The 19,936-nt window shown below is 40.9% G+C and overlaps 2 protein-coding genes across 3 annotated transcripts in view; both read left to right on the top strand.

Moving 5' to 3' along the window:
• TMEFF1 (transmembrane protein with EGF like and two follistatin like domains 1) overlaps positions 1-4,687 on the top strand; it is a 110,603-nt gene extending 105,916 nt beyond the window's left edge. For both annotated transcript variants that reach the window (XM_057369441.1, XM_057369440.1), the window contains exons 9-10: positions 1,117-1,275; positions 2,983-4,687. In XM_057369441.1, the coding sequence (XP_057225424.1) occupies positions 1,117-1,275; positions 2,983-3,067 (244 nt within the window). In that variant the 3' untranslated portion in view covers positions 3,068-4,687. The remainder of the gene's footprint in view (positions 1-1,116; positions 1,276-2,982) is intronic.
• Positions 4,688-4,715: 28 nt separating this feature from the next.
• CAVIN4 (caveolae associated protein 4) lies at positions 4,716-19,495 on the top strand. Its single transcript, XM_057369442.1, has 2 exons — positions 4,716-5,138; positions 17,444-19,495. The coding sequence occupies exons 1-2, from the start codon at positions 4,728-4,730 to the stop codon at positions 18,101-18,103; spliced, it is 1,071 nt and encodes a 356-aa protein (XP_057225425.1). The 5' UTR covers positions 4,716-4,727; the 3' UTR covers positions 18,104-19,495.
• Positions 19,496-19,936: the final 441 nt, after the last annotated feature.

The following is a 19,936-nucleotide window of genomic DNA, read 5'->3' as shown; positions in this document are numbered from 1 at the left end:
GTCTTTGGTGTAATTATTTCRTTGCTCCAAACAGAATTAATTCCTACCCTAGCACACAGATTTTGAATGGATGAGTTTGGTTTTGGGTTGCATTTGGGCTTGTCAGATCCAGTGTACAAAAGGATTGYTGCTCTGCCTCCATGTGAGTATTTCTTCTCCAGCTCCTGATGCAGAGCTGGAGGCAATTGCATCATTCATTTGTCCATTGTGATGAATTCACGTCAGTCAATTCTAAAGGACGGCTGTACAAGGAGCTTGCTCAGGGTTGGAAATGGTGGCCTTTGGTTCTGCAGATTTCATCTCAGTGCCTTGGGTGGCTCTTGCCTTTTCTTGTGCTTCAGCCTCTTTTGCCCTGAGACATGAGTTGTTTCAGAGCGTGTTTGCACTGGCACATCTCACGTTGCCTGAACACGTCACTGCTCAGGAACAGCCTCTGCTGAGTTTCTCACTGAGCCAGCTGCTGCTTTGCTCAGCCAAGTCACCATTTAGAGAGCATCCCCTCTTCTGCCTCCAGCTATTTCTTCCCCATCCCATGCCAATTATTTTTGATACTTCCTTGAGCTCTCACTTGAGCAGTTGTGAGCCATTGGGTTTTCTAGCCTGAGCTCCATCAAATTCTGGCTCAGCCATAAGGCAGGAGGAGGTTTGATACTGATCTTGTCCAATAGATTTTGCTAGAAGATTCCACTTCTCTAGGTTGCAGCTTCAAAAGGTATTTTCCTTTTTTCAAGGTGGATTTTCAACCCATGTTTCAAGGTTCTTCTTTGTCACTTCTGCCCCATTTTGACAATGGAGCTGAACAAGCTGCGCTTGCTCTGTTTCATGAGCGTGGTTCTTGAGTTTCATTTAGCCTTGTCTACTTRTTTCAGCCAGTTGCTTCATTCTTCCTAAATATTGTGCTAATATAACAATGACCCCACATATTTCCTTTGACAAATCAGGACCTTCCCCACATGATGTGTTTTCAGAGGGCCACTAGTAACTGTATCCAGGAAAAGCAGGGTATACCTTCTGGCCAGCTTCTTCTAGGTCACCTTGGATTTCTCATTTCATGTGCAGAATCACTGGGTTGCCGTCAAATTACAGATTCCATGAAATATTCCTTTTGTTTTTCAGGTGTGAATCAGGATATACTGGACAGCACTGTGAAAAGACAGACTTTAGTATTCTTTATGTTGTCCCAAGTAGACAAAAGCTTACGCACGTCCTTATTGCAGCAATAATTGGAGCTGTACAGATTGCCATTATAGTTGCAATTGTCATGTGCATAACAAGGTAGGTAAAGACAAAAACACTGACAAATTATGCTTTGTATGGTTGTACTTTTTCTGTATTTATTATATCACACCCAACATTTTATTTGCTTACTATCCACATAAAAACTACCTAATGACTGATGCAGGATGATTATCCTATTTCCCCCTATGTTTTTTTGGTCATAAGAGACAGATTTGTTTAAATTCAGAAAAAAACCCCAGTAACCACTCTGAATCTCCAGGCTAAATATACAGAAGAACAGATCAGCCTTGAAACACATCCAGCAGGTGGTCAGCTACTGTGCTGGGTTTTCACTGAGTTTACTGAAGTATTGCTGGTATCTTATGGAAGCTGTGATCACTGCACCCAGTGACACCAGAGAGGTTGCCATGATGCTGTTCCCTGTGGTACCGCAGTAAATGATAAAGAAGTTATCTCTTTATAGATAAAGAGATAATGATAAAGAAGTATCTCTCACACTGTACATATTTTCTGAAAATAAGTGTGTCACTTAGTGCCATTGTTAGACACTTACCATGGGAACATATTGTATGAAACATAAAGACACACAAGCACAGAGTTCAGGGTTCTGGATTGCCTCAAATTGTGTAAAAAATGAGGTGAGAGCCATGGGTTCTTTTTTATGACAAAGGATTCAGTTCTAGGACTTGTACCAAACAAACACCAAGGTCTCTGAGGTAGAAATGGATGACATAGTTGTTCTGTAATTGCATGAAGTATTTAAGTCTTAGRCTTGGGCATCCCTGCCACAGTTTGACTTTTCCTCCTCAAGTTGTYCTTCACTTTTTCAGCTCCACTTACACTGGGCCATAAAACTTTCYGCTGCTGCATTAGTGCATGGCTTCCCAAACTCAGTGATGCAGAGGGAGATGAAATGTGRATGAAAAATACATACCCCTGTGAATGAAAAATACAGGCCTCATTCCCTGTATCCCATGTAAAGTTCAGTCTAACAGACACAAGTACATGTGTAAAACACCACCTGCACATGTGAGAGAGTTACTTGGCTCATGCAATTGATGTCATCCCCTTTTTCACTCAACATCCTGCTGGCCAAAGTAGTGGTGAGGAAGGTTATGGTTCAGCTCCTCTTTCAGCCTCTCTGTGACCATTCCCCAGCTCTCAGTCTCTCACRTCTTGCTGCATCCCAGCAGGACTGCTCCATCATGCATTGCCCAGCTGAGTAAGTGCCATTCCGTTCAGGATTGCTGGCTTTGTGRATCCTTTCAGTTGTGTGTCTGGCCCCAAGAAAGGGATCACCAGTCACCCCACAGAGAGCCCTGGGTGGGCTCTGTCTCATGGGCTGCTGTGAGCAGCAAAGCACCTGCAGGTCCAGCACTTCAAAAGGCTCATTGATCCAGTCTCACCCTCCACTGGGTTTTAAATATGAAAAATGCATAAAGTAAAGCTAATGCAATCATTCCCCATGGAGTGTGTTTGCTGGATCAAGGCTGAGGGATGCAGCACCTTGCTGATTTCAGTCTCAGGTTCAAACAGGGCTCCCTTCTGAATGATCTGGGGTCCTACAGACATTCCCAGGTCACAGCCTGAACAGCAGGAGTGTCCCACTGATYAGCACAGCTCATAGACTCCTTGCTATTGTTGACTACAGCAAATTAAGTCAATGTGTTATTGCTAGGCTTAATTGCATGTGGCATATATAAAATCAGCCCTCCTTTTCTATTTCTCTTTTTTTTTAAACAGAAAATGTCCCAAAAACAATAGAGGACGTCGGCAGAAGCAAAACCTAGGCCATTTTACTTCAGATACATCATCCAGAATGGTTTAACTTAGTGCTTTTTATACCTACATTGACCATGTGATGTACATTTTTATTATATCTTTTTTTAAAGAATGGAAATATTTATTTCAGAGGCCTTATTTTTGAACATTTTTAGTGTAACAATGTTGGTCTGTATTCTGAAAGCATCAGCTCTAACAGCTATGGACTGTTTCAGTATATTTACTTTTATGTTTTTGAATACATTTTCTGTATCTGTATCACATGGTTATATAACAGACTTGTGCTTTATCCATGGAATGTAATATTTTTGGGAACACAGATTTATTCCAACAATGGTTGTAGACTTAAAAAAACCCCAACAAACCAACAATATAAGTCCACATTACCTAACAAACAAGGCATGAACTAAAGGTAAAAATGTTTACAGCTTACTTTTCTTATGAGGAACTAGAAAACACTGTGTTTAAATACCGTAGATATTTAAATGTTTTTGGAAGTTAGTAACTGATTTTTTAGACACTGCCTATCGCATGAACTGTGAAGCTGTGTGCTGTGTGTAGTTGTAACATATTTATAAAATGTGTGGGCTGGGTCTAAGCACTGCCATCTCCATAAATAATTCCAACAATTTATTTTTAAAGAGGAAAATTATCAATTTCATAATTTGGGAAGTTACCTGGTAGAACAGATGGCACAGGTCCAAAAGAAGTAGGTCTCAGTAGATTTAGGTATTGTAAAAATTGGTGTTGAATAATTGAACACAAATAATTGGAATAAAGCCTACTTTATCACTGTTAAAACTGTTTTAATACTTCTTAAACTTTTTTAAAGAAAATTCATGTTTTAACACCTACAATAMAGACTGTATAGTGTTTGTGACTAAAATAAAAAAAAATAAAAGTGAATGAATTACTAGTGCTCTTGTATAGAGTATTTTCAAGAGCTAAAGAAGTCCATCCAAATTAGTCTGCTGGTCATAGTTATATTAATAGACTGTTAGTTGTYGTTTGAAAGATCCCAAGATAAAGTGTGAATAGGATGTGTTCAGCTGTTTTAACATGTAGTGTAGGCTTTCAGAATTTTGCATGTAGGATTTAATAATTTGTTCAATAAAAAAAGAAAATGCTTTCAACATTTTGAACTGGAAAAGCATGTCACAATACAACGTTTTCACTATATTGTCTCTGGTTTAGTGTGTTTATTTGTTACCCCATGGGGTAATTGCAGCAAGTTGAAGATCTGAAGTTGTTTTGCTGGAAAAAAAACCAAAAAAACAGCCATGCTAATTTTCCTGACCGCTTTTTGAATTCCCTCAGAGGAAAGCACTCCAGTAACATGAAAACAAAAGTAGATCTTTAAAAATATGCAAGTTTGCTTTCCTGCTTAATTAGCAAGTTACTTAACTTTCCTGGATTAACACTAATAACTTCATCAGTACAGAAGCGTGACCCTTTAAACGTATGTTCCTTTCCAGATATTGCTTCCTAATTTTAGGGGTTTCATGTTGCTGAAAGTATCTGAACAATCATGTGTGGATATTTTGTAGTCAGAAGTATTTGACCAAGCTCCAGGAGCGGCGTTTCACGCCCTACTTTGAGCATCGCCCGAGCCAGCTGTCGCCCTGGCTCCCTGCAGCAGCGCCAGAACCCTTCTGGCAGGATCRCCGAAACTTCGCCTCCCTCCAACCTGGCTGAAGGCAGGCAAAATGGATCGCCGCGAAATCTCCTCGGAGGCCGACAAAACACACCAGAACCGTCTGTCCAGCGTCATCGAGGAGGAGGAAGAGCAAGACGCAGCTTACACGATCGTGACGGTCCTGGACAAAGTGGCCAACATTGTCGACAGCGTGCAGGCAAGCCAGAAAAGGATAGAGGAGAAGCATAGGGAGATGGAAAATGCCATCAAGACCATACAGATTGACATTTTAAAGCTTGCCCAGGCTCACGGCAGCACGGGCTTCACGGTGAACAAGTTGCTGGAGAAAACCCGCAAAGTCAGCTCCACCATGAAGGAGGTGCGGGCGCGCGTGGAGAGGCAGAGCACCAACGTGCGGAGGGTGGAAGCAAAACAGGAGGAGATGCTGAGAAAAAACAAATTCCGGGTCGTGATCTATCAGGTAACCATGAGCCTAATTTCTTGTGGTACTGTCACTTTGCCACCTCCTTGGTAGGTGCTGGTTAAYGAAGATGAAGGTGCGTTCTGTCGAGCACAGGAGTTATTTTGTGCTTTCTTTAACATTGATCTGTGCTCCCCAGCGCCTTTCAGCATGARCCCACTGGCAGCAGCACACAGGGTCTATTATTAGTGAGGGTAGGTTTCTGAGCCGGTCGTGTAAGATTAACTGCAGATCAGCAAGGACTATTTGCTGCCTCTCCGAAAGGTAATATGAGGCAGGCCTTGTAAATCTTGTCATACAAACCATGCCTGACATTCATCTCTGTTATTTTTTTCACCATATTAGGTAGAAGTGCAAATAGCAAAARTGYTTCAGGCTSCCTGAAACACAGACTTTCTTCCAAYACTAATTTCAAAGCATGGCATGTTTAACTTGCAGCATTACCCAGGCTTTCATAAAGCTGACAAATTGGGACTATTTTCATTGTCTCCCTGTATTGCAGTAGATGTACAAACTAAGACTCAGACCCATAAACCCTTCACGACAACAAATATTCCCTTGCATGCTCTACCTTGGAAATGGTTTAACAAAGCACAGTTCTTTCAATCATAGTGGGCAAGGAAATAAATTATTTTCTTTCACTGACCTTATTCCAGGATGTTTATTGTATTTATAAATAATTGCTTTTGAGGAGAAGTTTCATGAAACAGCATGGTCTTGCTTGCATCCATACAAATAGTGCAGACAGTGCTGGGGTCTTGTCAGTGAGTGCTGTGAAACACATTTTTTTAATGATCTGATCCTGCCTTTGCTACAACTTCCCAGTTTCCCAGGTCAGTAGAAAGTGTTTGATCTTTTGCCAGAAGCAGAGTTGCTCCTTTTTTTTCACCAGCAAGTTGCCAAAACTTCTTTGAAATGAGTTGTATTCCTCATTAGGYGTTCTTGAAAATACCACCCCTCATGAGTAACAATGCACCCCCATCACTCAGCTTTACACCCTGGCCTTGCATCTGTTTGTACATAAATAACATCATTTGCATGAATGGAGCCATGTGTTTCACTGAGTTTATTCACCACTRTGTACAGCTGACAAATCCTTCCTCATAACCTCACTTTCTTAAATAATTCATTTTCTACTAGTGGGAAAAATAGCTGAAAAAAAAAAGGGAAAAAGCTGAAGATAGGGAATATTACCTCTTTAATGTTATGTTGGTACCATATACAGCGAAATTGTGCCTCCCAGATTTTCTGACTAGATGACTTACTACAGTTGTTCTGTAGAAAAGTACAGGCCCAGTCTGTCCTATTATTATGATTATTGAAAGCTGCATCATCATCATGAAATAGAAAACAGGCACTTCCACTTTTTGCTTGCAAATAATTTCCCAGCTAAGGGTAATAATAAATCTCTGTGGCTCCCCTGGCTAATGGCATAATGCCATTTCATTGATGGGTCTTTACCATAATGACTGCAGCAGAATCAATGCTTTGAAAATATATGTTCTTAAAACAGCATTCATTACATGATGTAAATTTTTCTGCTTGCAAGACATGAGCTGTTGTTTATTTAAAAATATAATAAAATGCGGTCAAAATGGATTTACACACAGGTGTAAAGAACAGCCATTTGGTATTTTCAGGTATTTTGTACAAAGGGTGGCTCTCACAATGTGTATTTTCTCTTAAGAATCACCTTCTAAACTTTAGACATTTATGATTTCTCTGCTGGGTTTATCAGACAAGAATGACCTATTCTGTATGTTTAATTCTTAAGTGGTACTTTTCAGGAAGGGAAACAGCATTTGTTGTTGTCTTTCTGGTTTCCTCTTCCTGCAGTGGTTTAGAACATGAATGTGGATAGAATGATTCCCTCTTGAACACCCTCCCTTTTGTCAGGTAGATTGAACAACCTTATCCCTCTTGCACAGGGGAGAGGCAGACGTGGATCCCTCTAGGATCCACCATTTAACACTTTTCTGGAGATGCATAACTGCAGCTCTGCACAAACCCGGGTCACAGTCGATAGTCCAGAGTGCACTGAAGCTTCAAGGCACAGRTACACTTAGCAAAGTCTCTTCCACACGAGTGCAGTGATTTTCACGCTGCTGATTTACACCAGGGCAGGCAGAGTGCTGCAGTGCCAAGACCTGAATGGSTGGAGCTTGGCTGGGATGAGTGGGAGTCTGCCAATAGCTACGGAACCAGCGTGCTCCCTGCACTATACATTGCAAATGGATGTAACCGAGCTGTTTACTCTGGRGCTGTGATTGACAGCCCTTCTGTAGTGAGGTTTTTTCCTGATGAACTATTTGGGACTTTGTAATGGGGCCAATGACCCGTGTGTTGCTGGTATGGAATTCCTACAAGGGTGAGCACGTGTGGGTTTTAGTTTTAACTTTTGCCAGAACATCAGGGTATGAGGAGAAAGGAAACACCAATTAAATACTAAAGATTTCCTTTCAAGTGGATAGCTTTGATCTTATCACTGATGGAGGGAATAGGCAGGTTGAAAAGGATCATTGGCTGAAGGAGATTGTCCCAAGAGACCTCAGCAATGATGAAAAGAGTTGGCAAAATCCTCACATTAAAAAGAGACAAACTGATCATCCTTGAGCAGAATGATTAGGGAATTGAGAACATTCATTTTCAGAAGGCCATGTGGTTGAGGAAGAGATTTGGTAGCAGGCAGCTCTCCTCCCTAGGCTGACTGCACGATTAAAAATGCCAGGCTACTTCAGACTTTCTAGTGAGGTCTTTGACCCTGGAGTGCTATGTGCCCTGAGACCATAGTAGGGAATAAAAAGGATGTTGTAGGTTGTACAGGTCATTGCTCATTTCTGTTCAGGTTAGTCTGAATAACCAGCTGTAAGAGCTATCATTTCTCTGAAGTCAAAGARCATTCAACAGTTTAAATCATTCTGACTAAATTATTCAGAAAATTAAAGGGGACTCTTTTTTAGCCTGAAAGAACTTGTTTAATTCGCTTTTCTGCATGTTCTGCTTTTCTGCATGTTCTGCAAGCCCCTCTTTAAATGGGGCTGTAGAGGCACCAGAAATCCATGTTACTGTTACTGGGCTTTTTTTCTGTCTTTACTCCACACAAGCAGCATAAATGAGTAACCACTTCCTATGAAGGGACACGTACATTTGTTTCACTCACTGCTGCCTGACATTTAAAATTAGTGGAYGTGTCATAAACCAAATAAGGTTGTGGCTTGACTGACCTACACAGTCAGGTTACAACTGACTWGTTTGCCCTGTGGTTGCTCCACTGCACACACGGGGAGAGGATCACAGGAGCAGCCTCGTGTACACTGCTGATGTTATGCATAAATAAATTAAAACAAAAGCGTCTTCTCCTGCCCGCTGGCCTTCTGTGGTTATAATGRCTAGGACAGTAAGAATGGTGAGATCAAGATGGGGATAATAATCAAGAAACCTGAGGTGGAAGCACTTTAATTGGAAGTGGCCGTAGAAATCAGGGTGTCAGGAGCTCAGGACTTTGCCATTAATCCGGTACCATTTGGGCATAAGAATGTCAGGCTCAAAAATGGCTCTGCAGAACAAAATCCTTAGTAGAATGGAGTTAAATAGCTCACCAAGAGCTGATTGTGCTAGATGGCTCACATTTCATCATTTTTTCTGTTTTGCAGAATCAAGAGAGGTCTTATCCTTTTTCATATTTATGTAGCTGGTATCTTACTTTATAACAGATAATCTGGAAAAACAACAGGTGGCAGTGCATTGTGTTGAAATGTGAAGTGAAGCTTGCAATGGGTTTCTGAAAGTGTKTTKCTAAGACCATCCTTGTCAACTGTGYAACATTTTCATAAAAAATCTTGGTACGGAAAAGGTGTGATATTAATAAAACGTGTTCAAAATTAGATGCTGTCAGTTCATAGAAAAAAATACAGACAAGAAACCGAGCTACTTTAACAGCCAGAATAATGCTARTTTGAGTGTACATGGTGCTAATTCCTGTACTTTTAGCTCTGATCTGAAACCATAAGTGAGTGTCTTCTGTCCTGGGGACAACAGGGTCTCGACAAATCCGCCTTTTAGAACTCATGGGAAGAGAAGAAAAYTTAAATTGCTGTTAAACTGGAGCCTGAAAACTTAATGGGAAAAAAATAGTTTTTTAGTAAATTGACTGACTACCTCTGAGAGCAGAGCACTGGCCTCAGMAGCCAGCGACACAGGGCCTTTGTTGGAGCCTTGTGGCAGAAACCTTRTAAATATTTTTACAGCTGGGACAGGTAATTGCCTTTGGTGAGAATACGGAGAATAAAATAAACCCAACAATTGTGTCAGAGAGTGTCGCAAGAGCCCTTTGTTTGCAGTGTGGAGCYCAGTGCTCCAGTTCAAAGTGCAGAGCTGGCCCCGTGCTGTGCAGCAGCCACTCATGGAGAGGCTGTCAACCAGCCAAGGAAAAACTGTGTTTCTAGTGACATGTTTGCAAGGAACGAGGAGAAAGGGAAATTAAAAAATAATAATAAAAAAAACCAAAACAGATATTGAGTTATTTCTGTGTTCCTAAAATGAAATAGCTTGCATATTTCACAGGACTGTGTGCATACCAAATCACAAACCAGACTCAAGACTGTCTAATTTGGTGCACCCAGACCTGTTCCTTGGGGATGATCCTCACAGGGGCCAGGCTGTCCTCTTCTCAGGGCTGCCATTGATTTTTCTCCACCTATTAGCACTGASTAGTGGAAACAGCTGATCTCTAGTTTATATTTGCACTGGATGCAGCTGTCCAGGGCTTCCCGTGTGGTTTATCTAAATTACAACCTGAGCCTCCTGATGTGCCTCTTCCCCATAGTCCCAGAGGCTGCTTGGAATTACCTGAGACCAGGAGCTGTGTCTGGCTGCTGTGGGCACATGTGTATCTTAGAATGGAACCACAGAAACACTTAGATGGCAAAAGACCTCTTTAAATCATCAAATCCAGCTGTTCAGCAAAACCCTTCCTTCCTTCCTGTGGCACAGATTTGGGAATGGACTTGACTGGGGACGTGCAGCTGGGATTCATATTCTCAGCACTACTGAAGATAGCGGAACCTTGCAATTATTCCTTTAGTACAGGAATGAAGTTGATCAAAACAGGACAGGAACGGAGATGAGGAATATGTGAGGTCACAAACAGGAAGTTTAGGATCTGGGACMGGACTCTTCTTGCCAGGCACTCAACATCAGTGTCACAGATGTTTGTATATTGGTCCCATACGCTCCTTTCAAGTAAGCGAAAGGAAGTGTGTGGAACYTGATTCTCCCCACTTGTTTTAGACATCTGCTTCTGGACACAGTTTCTACATGGTAAATATCTGCTCTCCCCGTTAGGATAAAGAGTTGTCCAGAAATGAGTTCATATGGAGACACCGTTGCTCGAGCAGACAAGTTCTTCAGCTACTGATAACTGCCTGGCTTTCACTCCTACTTGAGAGCTCTTCCCTGGTCTAGCTGACTTGTAGGAGCAGTCACCATGTGATGAATGAATGAATCAAAACATTACCAAATATATCTTTTTGTCTTACCACAGCTTGTGATGCTTTTTCCCCTTCACTTACAGTGGGCTTCCAAACAAATTGGAAAWGAGAAATTTCACCATTTTGATTGCAAGCCTGCGAGCTGACCTGAGGAGYTATTCCTTGGTCTAGTTCCATAAAGCAACAGCAAAGCTGAGAAAGTGTGAAGCTTTTTGTTTTCCCCTGAAGCTGCAGCTGCCCTTTTCAYGCAGCATGTGGTAGCCTGGAGCCAAGGGCTTCTCCACCGATGTGGTGTAACTGGGAATTGGCTGCTCATGGACTGCTGCAAGCTACCAACACCGGTAATGGGAGAAGGAGACGAGTTCCTTTGTAGTCATTGTGTGCTGGTGGTTGAATTAATGAATTTCTGTCAGAGTTTAAATAAAAGGGATATGTATTAGGCTTCACAAAAGAGAAATGAGGGGAGTTGACTGTTCTAACCAGGCTGGTTTTCCTTTGTGTGAAAATAATTCCAAATGCAGCAACAGAACTTGGCCATAAAGTCTATTCTCGTCTTGGCCAAGTGTCTATTCTCGATTTACTTTACTTGATAAAATTTCTTAGGTGGCCTTTTACAATAATCCCATTTCTCTCTCACCTGAACAGTTTTTTGGCAGAGATTCTGAAATGACATATTTGCAGAAGGGATCACTTGAGATTTATAAAGCTTCACTCTTAACTGCTAAAATATGAGTAAAAGTAATGAATTATTTGTAATTGGTTGTTCATCAGTGGTTTCCTATTGATTTAGAGCACAATTTCAAGGAGATGTTTTACTGATTTACCTTGGCTACTGCCTGAATAACAAATCACTTATTCAACATGCAAATTCCCAAGATTTTTTTTAAACATTGTGGCAATGCAGTTCCCTGCCCCTAAGCTGCCCATCATTTGCATCACCATTTGTCACAGACACGGCAGCAGTGCCAGAGCAGGCACTGGGYAGCCTTTGACCATTTTACTGCTTCACGCTCTGCTTCAGAATTGTCAGGTGATCACAGCCAGTCCCATCTGTGCTTATGTTAATCATCACCTGCACTTTCCCTGTCACACATCCCGAGGCTGAAAGATCATTTGCTGTGACCTTTTCCCTGTGCAACACAATGACTCCAAGTTATGGAGTTTCATCAGTCTTTCCTCCCTGCTTATGCTGTGAGCAGTTTCTTAGGGACCATTTTCAGTCTTGCTTTTATATATAAAATGCATTATTTTATATATATATATATATATATATACGTGTGTGTATGTGTGTTATTTTAGATATACAAAACAATGAATCATTTATTTGATCATTCTGTTTTTCTGTTTTTGTTTTTTTTTTTWTTTTAAAAACCTTTATTCTGCTTAAGTGTTGGTTGAAATTAGATAATAGTTGAGAGCTGATAACTTGTCTTTATTAAAGCCCTTTAGAGCTATACGTCAAAGCTATTTGAAAAGGGAACACAAAACCAGTTCATACTATTTCTAGCAAATATTTTGCATGTAATACAGTGTATTACCTTTTTTTTYCTCTCTACCAATGTTGGAAGCCCAGTCTGAGCTTTGAAATACAAACTAGAATATATGTATTAAAAAACATGAAAGGGCAAAATAAGTAAAACACTTGAACTGGCTGCCTTCATTAAAATGCCCTCATATTCAAATTTTTTTAATTTTCCAACAGCRTAATAAAATCATTACTGAAATTATAATTAAAAGCATTCGTGTACTTAAAGCCTCAGTATTGTTGTACAGTGACATTGTCTCTGCTTCATCTAGTAAATCAAGTGAACTCTAAATGRGAAACACACCTTTTCTTAAGGAAAAGTACTGCTGCTATTAATTATTAATCCCTTCTGTGTTCCCAAAGAGTGAAAATTTAGCTAATAAGCTTGTGAGGGAAACTTTTCCACTACTCTTTTTTCTTTCCCCAGCCTCRCAGTCCTTGCTGAAGGCATGATGTTCCTCCAGCAGCCCCCTTTGGCTCATTTCCTCCTTAGTGCAGCAATAAGTGAAGGCTGCTTTCGGAGCCAACCTGATCTGTGCCAGGACACCACGGCTGCTAAATACCTGAGACATTGCAAAACAATTTTCTCTGCCATTTCCCCCTTTCTCTTCCCAGAGAAGAGGAGAGCCTGGCAAGGTTATCAAGCAGGTACATTCTGAAACAGCCTTTTTATCCCTGTGGGTTTCAATTATCTGAGCACTGCCACCTTGAGAGTSTCATAGTGTTGATTAGAGGCAGTGCCACATTTAAGATTATTTACCTGGTTTTAAGGTTTCAGTGAGGTGGAAAAGTCARCACCTTTCCTTTTGCTTAGTTAAGGAGCAGGTGCATTAGCCTTCCTTCATAAATTCCTTGCTATATCCTATGGGAAAAAATGCTGCTGCTTTGATCCCAGCTTTGTGATCAGGAAACACCAGCAGTGCTGGCAAAATGGTCAGTGTTCCCTCCCAAGGGTGGCAGAATTTTGGCAGCCTTGGGCAACCTGTAGAAAGGTTGAAGAGCAAAAGGAGGTTTTGAAGGACACAGGTTATGTCCCCTTGAAAATTTTCTAATTATGAATTAAATYGAAATGAGAGCAGGGGGTGAAAATGCCAGTGATGGAGTCAGACTCTGTTGGATTTCAATATTCTCTGCCCCTGGAGCCATCTGTTCAAATCAATGCCATGCTGGCCCTTCTTCATCAAAGCTRAGGGTTACTTATATGTTTACTTTGTATTCAGCCAGGCCCCTAAGAATTCAAAGTTCTTTGGCTGGGCATATTTTAGAGGTTAAATCCTCAAAAAATATGAAAAAACAAAGTTCAGGTTGAAGATGCTTTCTTAGCAAACTCTGTGCCAGGGGCTCCACCAGCTACTCCTGAATCGTGCAATTGTTCTGTTATATGTTATGCCTTTAAATTTTGTCTGTTTAAGTTTTATTGAGCAGTGGYTCTAACTACAGCTGCAAAGGTCTCCAGGATTTCTCTTATCATTTAAACAATGCTTCCAGTCTTTCTTTGCTGCCGTAAAACCTGAAGTTTTCTTCAGTTTCTCCGTTCAGGCTTCATGTCCTTCCACACACATGCATTTCTCCAAAACCTTTCTAGTTTCAACACACCATCTAATCTGTCTCCTTTCTCCTCTCTCTCCTACACCCATTCACAACACACAACCCCTCTTCTCAGCACCCTTGGCCCCTGACAAGGTTCAGATCTACAAGCAAGGTGCCTGAGCCATGCTGTGTTTGCTCAGAACAGATGACAGCTTGGGAGGACAGACAGAACGACACAAAACACAGCCAGCTTCACAGAATAGCAMTTATTTCTTTGTGTCAGAACTCAGCTCTATTCTCAAACTGGTGGGAAATGCCTGAATGTTTCTGTGTTAGTGGAAGGGCCGYGTGTGGAGGGTTCTCACCGCTTCTATGTGTGAGATGGTGAGAGATAATATAAATTAAACTTTGTGTACAAAAACAAGATCATTTCCAAATCAGACACTTAGATGACASATTTACCAGCTGTTTTYTTGGAAGAGAAGGAAAAAACATTGYTCTGTTTGAAAGGTCTGTTTCCAGTGTGTTGAGTGATGGATAACTTTTATAACTTTTCAGGGGATTATGGCCAATGAGTGACTATTGCCAATGAACACACCCCAGGACCTGCATGAGCACCCTCCCTCAGGTGATCCTTCTAGGAAGAATGAGGGAAGTGCAATGCTCAGCTTCCACAGATTGGTTTTGTGATGCTGGCCTGYGATGTCTTTGGTATTTGCCAGTAGACAATGCAAGCAGACTACATGTCCTATGTATTAATTGATAGATCATATGATCGCATGCCTCTTTCCTCAAGAAATCATGCTAGAAATAGTTAATTGCTTAGTATAACCTTTTACTGTGAAATAATCTCCTGTCCTCATTTTAGATCCTCCCTTCCCTCCCATGAGGTGGTGGTGGCAGGTACAAGTCCTTCCTAGCAAAATGCTTAAACAGATTATTAACAAAAACCTTGCAAGCAGCAGCATCAATGGCTCAACTCCCTTCTCACCCTTCCTGAAGATTGGACTGCCCAGTCCTGCTATTCCCAGTCCCATCTGCTTTACAGACAAGCAGAAAGCTCTCACCCAATTTAGGGCTTTGTTCTATGCTTCTGAAATCAGTAGGTGTTTTGTCTTTTGTTTTAGTGAGTCTGTAAAGGAGCTGGTAGCTTTATGCTTTGACTCCCTCTGTTTCCCACCTGGTATTAAAGCTTCCTGTTCCTGCCTTAGGAAGGATGAGCTCCTCTCTGCCCCACAGATATCTACTGATAAGAAGAAATTAGTTTGGGGCAGGAGGCAGAGAGGAAGCAGATGAAAAACTCACCTACTGAGCCTAAATCACTGTATTTTTTTGCTGAAACCTTCCTAAGATGCTAGACAGGTTCACTAATACTTTCCACTTCGGCAACATCCAGAAATCTTGAGAGGAGATAGAAACTCACACTAATGTTTTGCTTTGCTACATTCAATTCTGCAAGATGTGTGCAGAGACCAAGGAAAAGGAGAAAATCAAAGATTTGGCAAAGTTCATGCTGAGAGTCTGCAGGAGAATGAAAATATTTCTCAGGATCTGCAGTTCTAATTTCGGTCTCATCTACAGAATCTTCATCTCACATGTCCATAACTTTTAATTCTAACACGTTTGTATGAAAGCTAAATGCTCTCTTCTTTAGCTGACAGACTAAAGGTAAATACAATAAAAATCTGGCAACTGACAAAAAGTACAGACAAATTCTTCCAAAGGAAGGCAACTTAAATATTGCAGAGAAAATAGCCTCTCTGCCGTCCCTCCTTTTAAAAAGTAATTTTCATATGAAAGGCATACTCCTCTCCCCATATTGTATTCATCTCTGCATGTACTGAAATTCCAGAATATTCATTCTGGAAATATTTTTGTTACCGTTTCAGCTGAAGGAGTGGGGTATAATTTCAAAACTTTGAGGAATTATTATCCAGCTGTGTTTTAGTTAATTTTCAGGGGGAAAAAAAAAGAGATTATGTTTATATTCAGAASTCTTTATATAATTAATGTTAATTTGCACATGTTAATGAAGATGATTATTAGCAAAGCATTGTAGTTTGGTTCCTGCTGATATTGACAGATGAGTTGAATGACATTCTGCTGCAATCAATGTAACATAATTTGTCCCTGCTTTTTCTAAGCATTAACAACTATTTTACTGGAGGGTTTTTATTGARGCTAAGGCGTGATGAGAGACTCTTAAGTGGGCTTTATCTGTCAAATAACTCGATGTATGTTATTTGATATATTGCTAGCACTCAGTAAAATAACATGACTCACTATGAATGAGTCACTGTGAAAAATGACAGAAATCTTTTTGGCTGGAAACAAGTTCACAGCAAAATATTTGGTTAGCCTGACTTGCTATTCAGGGGTTCATAGGTTCAGTGTCTGTCCTATTGTCCGTGTTAAGATGATAATACCAAGGGTGGAGTCCTGACAGTGTCATGCCCCAGAAATCAGCTGTAGTTGGTACTGATGGGAAACAGCTTAAGGAAGTGTAATAGAGCTGTTGTACCTGTTTGCACCCCAAAGGGTTGCTCCCCCTGGGAGCACACACACGTGCATGTAAAAAGCTGGGGGGGAAGAAGGGAGTGTGTTTGTCCACCTCGTACACCAACAAGTTACAATTCTTCTACTCTGCACTTCTAGATAGAAGTAACTCATTGACACTGAGCCACAAATTCGTATTGTCTATGCAGATCAGGGAAACAACTTTCTTAGGAGCTTCTCCCTATTAGAAAAATCCTTCATTGCTGTAAGTTTTTTCCCTTTTTCTTTTTTTTTTCTCCGTATGTCTGTAACCACCAACTGATTCTTGGTAAATTTTTTGTTTACTGTGGACAATTTTGGAAGTCTTCCATGTCTTTGAGCTTTGAGCCTCGAGCAATTTTTTCTTTGGAGAGGCTGCATGAATTCCTAGGGCTAAGATATCGAGGATAGTCACCACTTTCAAGCATGAAGTTGATATACATTAGATATCTAATACAAATATATAATCCTGCATGCTCAAAAAGGCCACCAAACTTAGCACAGGAGACAGAGGTGCTTGCCCAGAAATATCATACATTTCCAGATGGAACAAATCAAGTTCACCTCAGCAATGGTGCAGGTGCTGAGTGAATTCTGTATTACTGGGTTTACCAAATAACATCTCCCTGCGTCACTGACTTTGTCCCCTTGTGCAGCCAGCATATATAAGTTAATATRTTTGGGTTCATCCACTTCTGGGCAGCAACAGGAGCATTTGCTAAGTTCCAAATAGTCAAAAATGCACAATTGTCTTGGTAATAGTAGACTGAAGCTACTCATATCATTGAGGCATTCACCTGGGCAGTGTATAGCTGACACAAGCCCAAGATCCCCATTTGTCTACAAAGTGTGTGCTTTTATTGGCGAGGAGTAGTGGATCTAGGTCCAATCCAGAGAAGCAGAGAAGCTCCAAAAAAAACCAGCCAAAAAMCCWAGACAAGTCTTCTCTGCAAACAATTAGAGGCCAGTACTCATAGGACCACTGCATTAGTTTCAGGTAGAAACACAGTGGAAAGAAATCTTTAATCGGGCATATCATGTCTTTGCAGAACTTGCCATTTGTGTCATGCACAGATCGAGTAGGATGGTACAAGCCTACCTTACTTTGTTACAGTATTATCTTTCACTTAGCACTAATTATCTGCAAGTCAACAAAAAGAAAAGCTTGAATCTCCATCTTTTTGAAACACACATGCTGGAACCTGACTCTCTGCTTTCATTCACAGGAGGAAACCGAGTGTCCTTCATCCCTCTCTGTTATCAAAGAGATGACAGCAGGTGAAACTATAGAGGACGATTTCTTCCCACCTGATGATCTGTCTTCTGATGAAGAATATTATATCGAAGAAAGCAAAGCAACCAAGTTCAAGAAATCGGGCATGAGGCGCATTGATGACATCAAAAAGGCGTTTTCAAGGGAAAATATCCAAAAGACAAGGCAAAATTTTGGCAAGAAGGTAAACAGGCTTCAAACCAGGATAGTGACCCCTGAGAGGAGAGAGAGGATCAGGCAGTCAGGAGAGAGACTGAAACAATCTGGGATAAGGATCAAGAAAACCATCTCMCAAGCAGCTCCAACAAAGGAGACATTCAAGATCCATAAAAAAAGTAAAGAACGAACAGGAGCCGAAGGTCAGGAGGGGATCCAGGAAGCCGGCATACACATCGCCTCYGAGCTCCCAGCAGCAGAGCCCTTCACTGAAGAGATCTCTTACACAGAAGTGATCACTAAGGTAAAGAAAGACAAGAATAGTGCAACAAAAGGTGCTTCCCAGCCCACTGAAATAGGGGCGACTACCCCAGAAGTCACCCTTAAGCAGGAAAGAAAAGAAGGGGGAGGAGGTGACGATGACGTCCCCTTGCTAGACTTAAAGCAATCAGCATAAGGAGTCAGTGAGCAAACACACCATCCTGTCCTCCCTGAGCAAGACAGAACAKAGCGTGTGCTCACTCAGCTTTAGAAAAACGTGTGAATTTGTCTTCTGTCACAAACCGTGTYGGAGTTGTTGTGCCATCCACACAGATGTCTGTCGTGTTGTCTTCCTGACTAAAGTCAAGCCATGCAAACTGAATGAAGGGGCTCCCCCCACCCCGCCCGAGCCATCGCTAACCCAAATGGAACTCACGGTGTCAAAGGGAGATGGGAATCTGCTGCATTTCCACCATTGATTTAGCAGTCACTTTACAGCCTAATCTCTCTCATCGTTTTATGTGCAACAGTATAAAATTTATTTCCGTTACCTTATACCAACTCATCTAATTAGACAACAGTAAMAAAGCTATTACTTCATATTAGCAARAGGAAGRACTRTGGAAAATGTCATTATGCTGTACAAATACTATCATTTACGGGCTCTCMCAGARAAAGCAGGAAGAAYATATTCCTGCTTTACCCACTGTGTGAAAAAATGTGGCAGGAATTATAGGGTTTTGAGTAAATTGTGTTTTTTCCTAGTGGAAAAGAGAAGCTCCTGAAATGACTACAGGTTATTTCCAGAYTTCTAGAACAGGAAGGTTCATTGTAAGTAAGCAATGTGGTTTGTGCACTTATGGAGTAAGAATAAAAAAGAAGATACGTTAAATATGGAATAACAGGAGGAAAAGGGAAGGAGATACTGTGTTCATGTTTTGGAAAGATGAGATTGTGAGAAAGGCAATGATATGAAGCAGTGAAAGTAGAATTAGAAGAATGAGAGGGTTCTGGATAAATAGAGAGAAAAATYAGAATATTATAACTACAGTTTCCTTGAGATCTTTTAGAAAACTGCTATTCTTTACAGAGGATCAGAGGGCTTATGAGAATAACTGACCAGACAAGGGAATTGTTTTGTTTTCCACTCTCTRTGCTTTTTCTGAGCTTCACTGCAATTAAAATCTATTCTACAAAGTCACAGATGCACAGGGCCAATCCATAACCCAATTCTTTTTTCCCTATCATCCTCATTATTGACCAGTCACAGCCTCAGGGATTATGARACAGACACCCTTTGGACTATGGAATGCTGTTTATTTGCAACACTCAGGACCCAGTGCCCTGACACCAGATATGTTTGTAAACACGACTGCTACGCTGACATGGGGTGCAGGACCGTATTGCTCTCTTTATTCTTAAATGGAGTTGCCTTCAAAGCACTTATCTAAAGCAATGTTAGTCATTACTACCTGTGTGAAACTTGTACAGTATTGCCAAAAGCTGTATGATTGTATTTAATATATCGGATTCATTTTAACAGAAGAACATAACTTGGTTATCTATATACATTGTTTAAGGACTTCCAGCTAATTGTTAATCTATCATTTAAATATAATTAGTTTGATTTCAAGTGTTCTGCCTGCCAGTTCTTTCATTTAATCTGGTGTTCATCTCACTTGAAGTGAAACAGCTTTAGCAAGAGTAACTAGGRAACACTGGTTGGGGAAGGTCAATGTTTCACTATGTCAGTGACAYTTCAAATCAAATGAGTGTTGTCAGATTGAGAACAGCAACTCCACTGAATGGAAGGGCAGGATAGAGCAAGAGAGGAAGACAGGGAGAAGAACACATTTCTGTCAACAGTAAATTGCTCATCTCCACTCTACTGTAATTACATGCAAAAAGAGGGGGGGGGAAGAAGGTTTTGCTTATAGGATAGACTGAAGGTTTTCATAGATGCTTTTCACAGTTATAAGAAGCCTTTCTGGAACAAAGTGACTTCATTATTTGCTTCCAATTCTGTGTA

This window comes from Malurus melanocephalus, unplaced genomic scaffold (assembly GCF_030028575.1).
Source record: "Malurus melanocephalus ecotype Western Australia unplaced genomic scaffold, MMel_1.1 scaffold_110, whole genome shotgun sequence".
Taxonomy (NCBI): domain Eukaryota; kingdom Metazoa; phylum Chordata; class Aves; order Passeriformes; family Maluridae; genus Malurus; species Malurus melanocephalus.
This window is presented reverse-complemented; position numbering and strand designations above follow the sequence as displayed.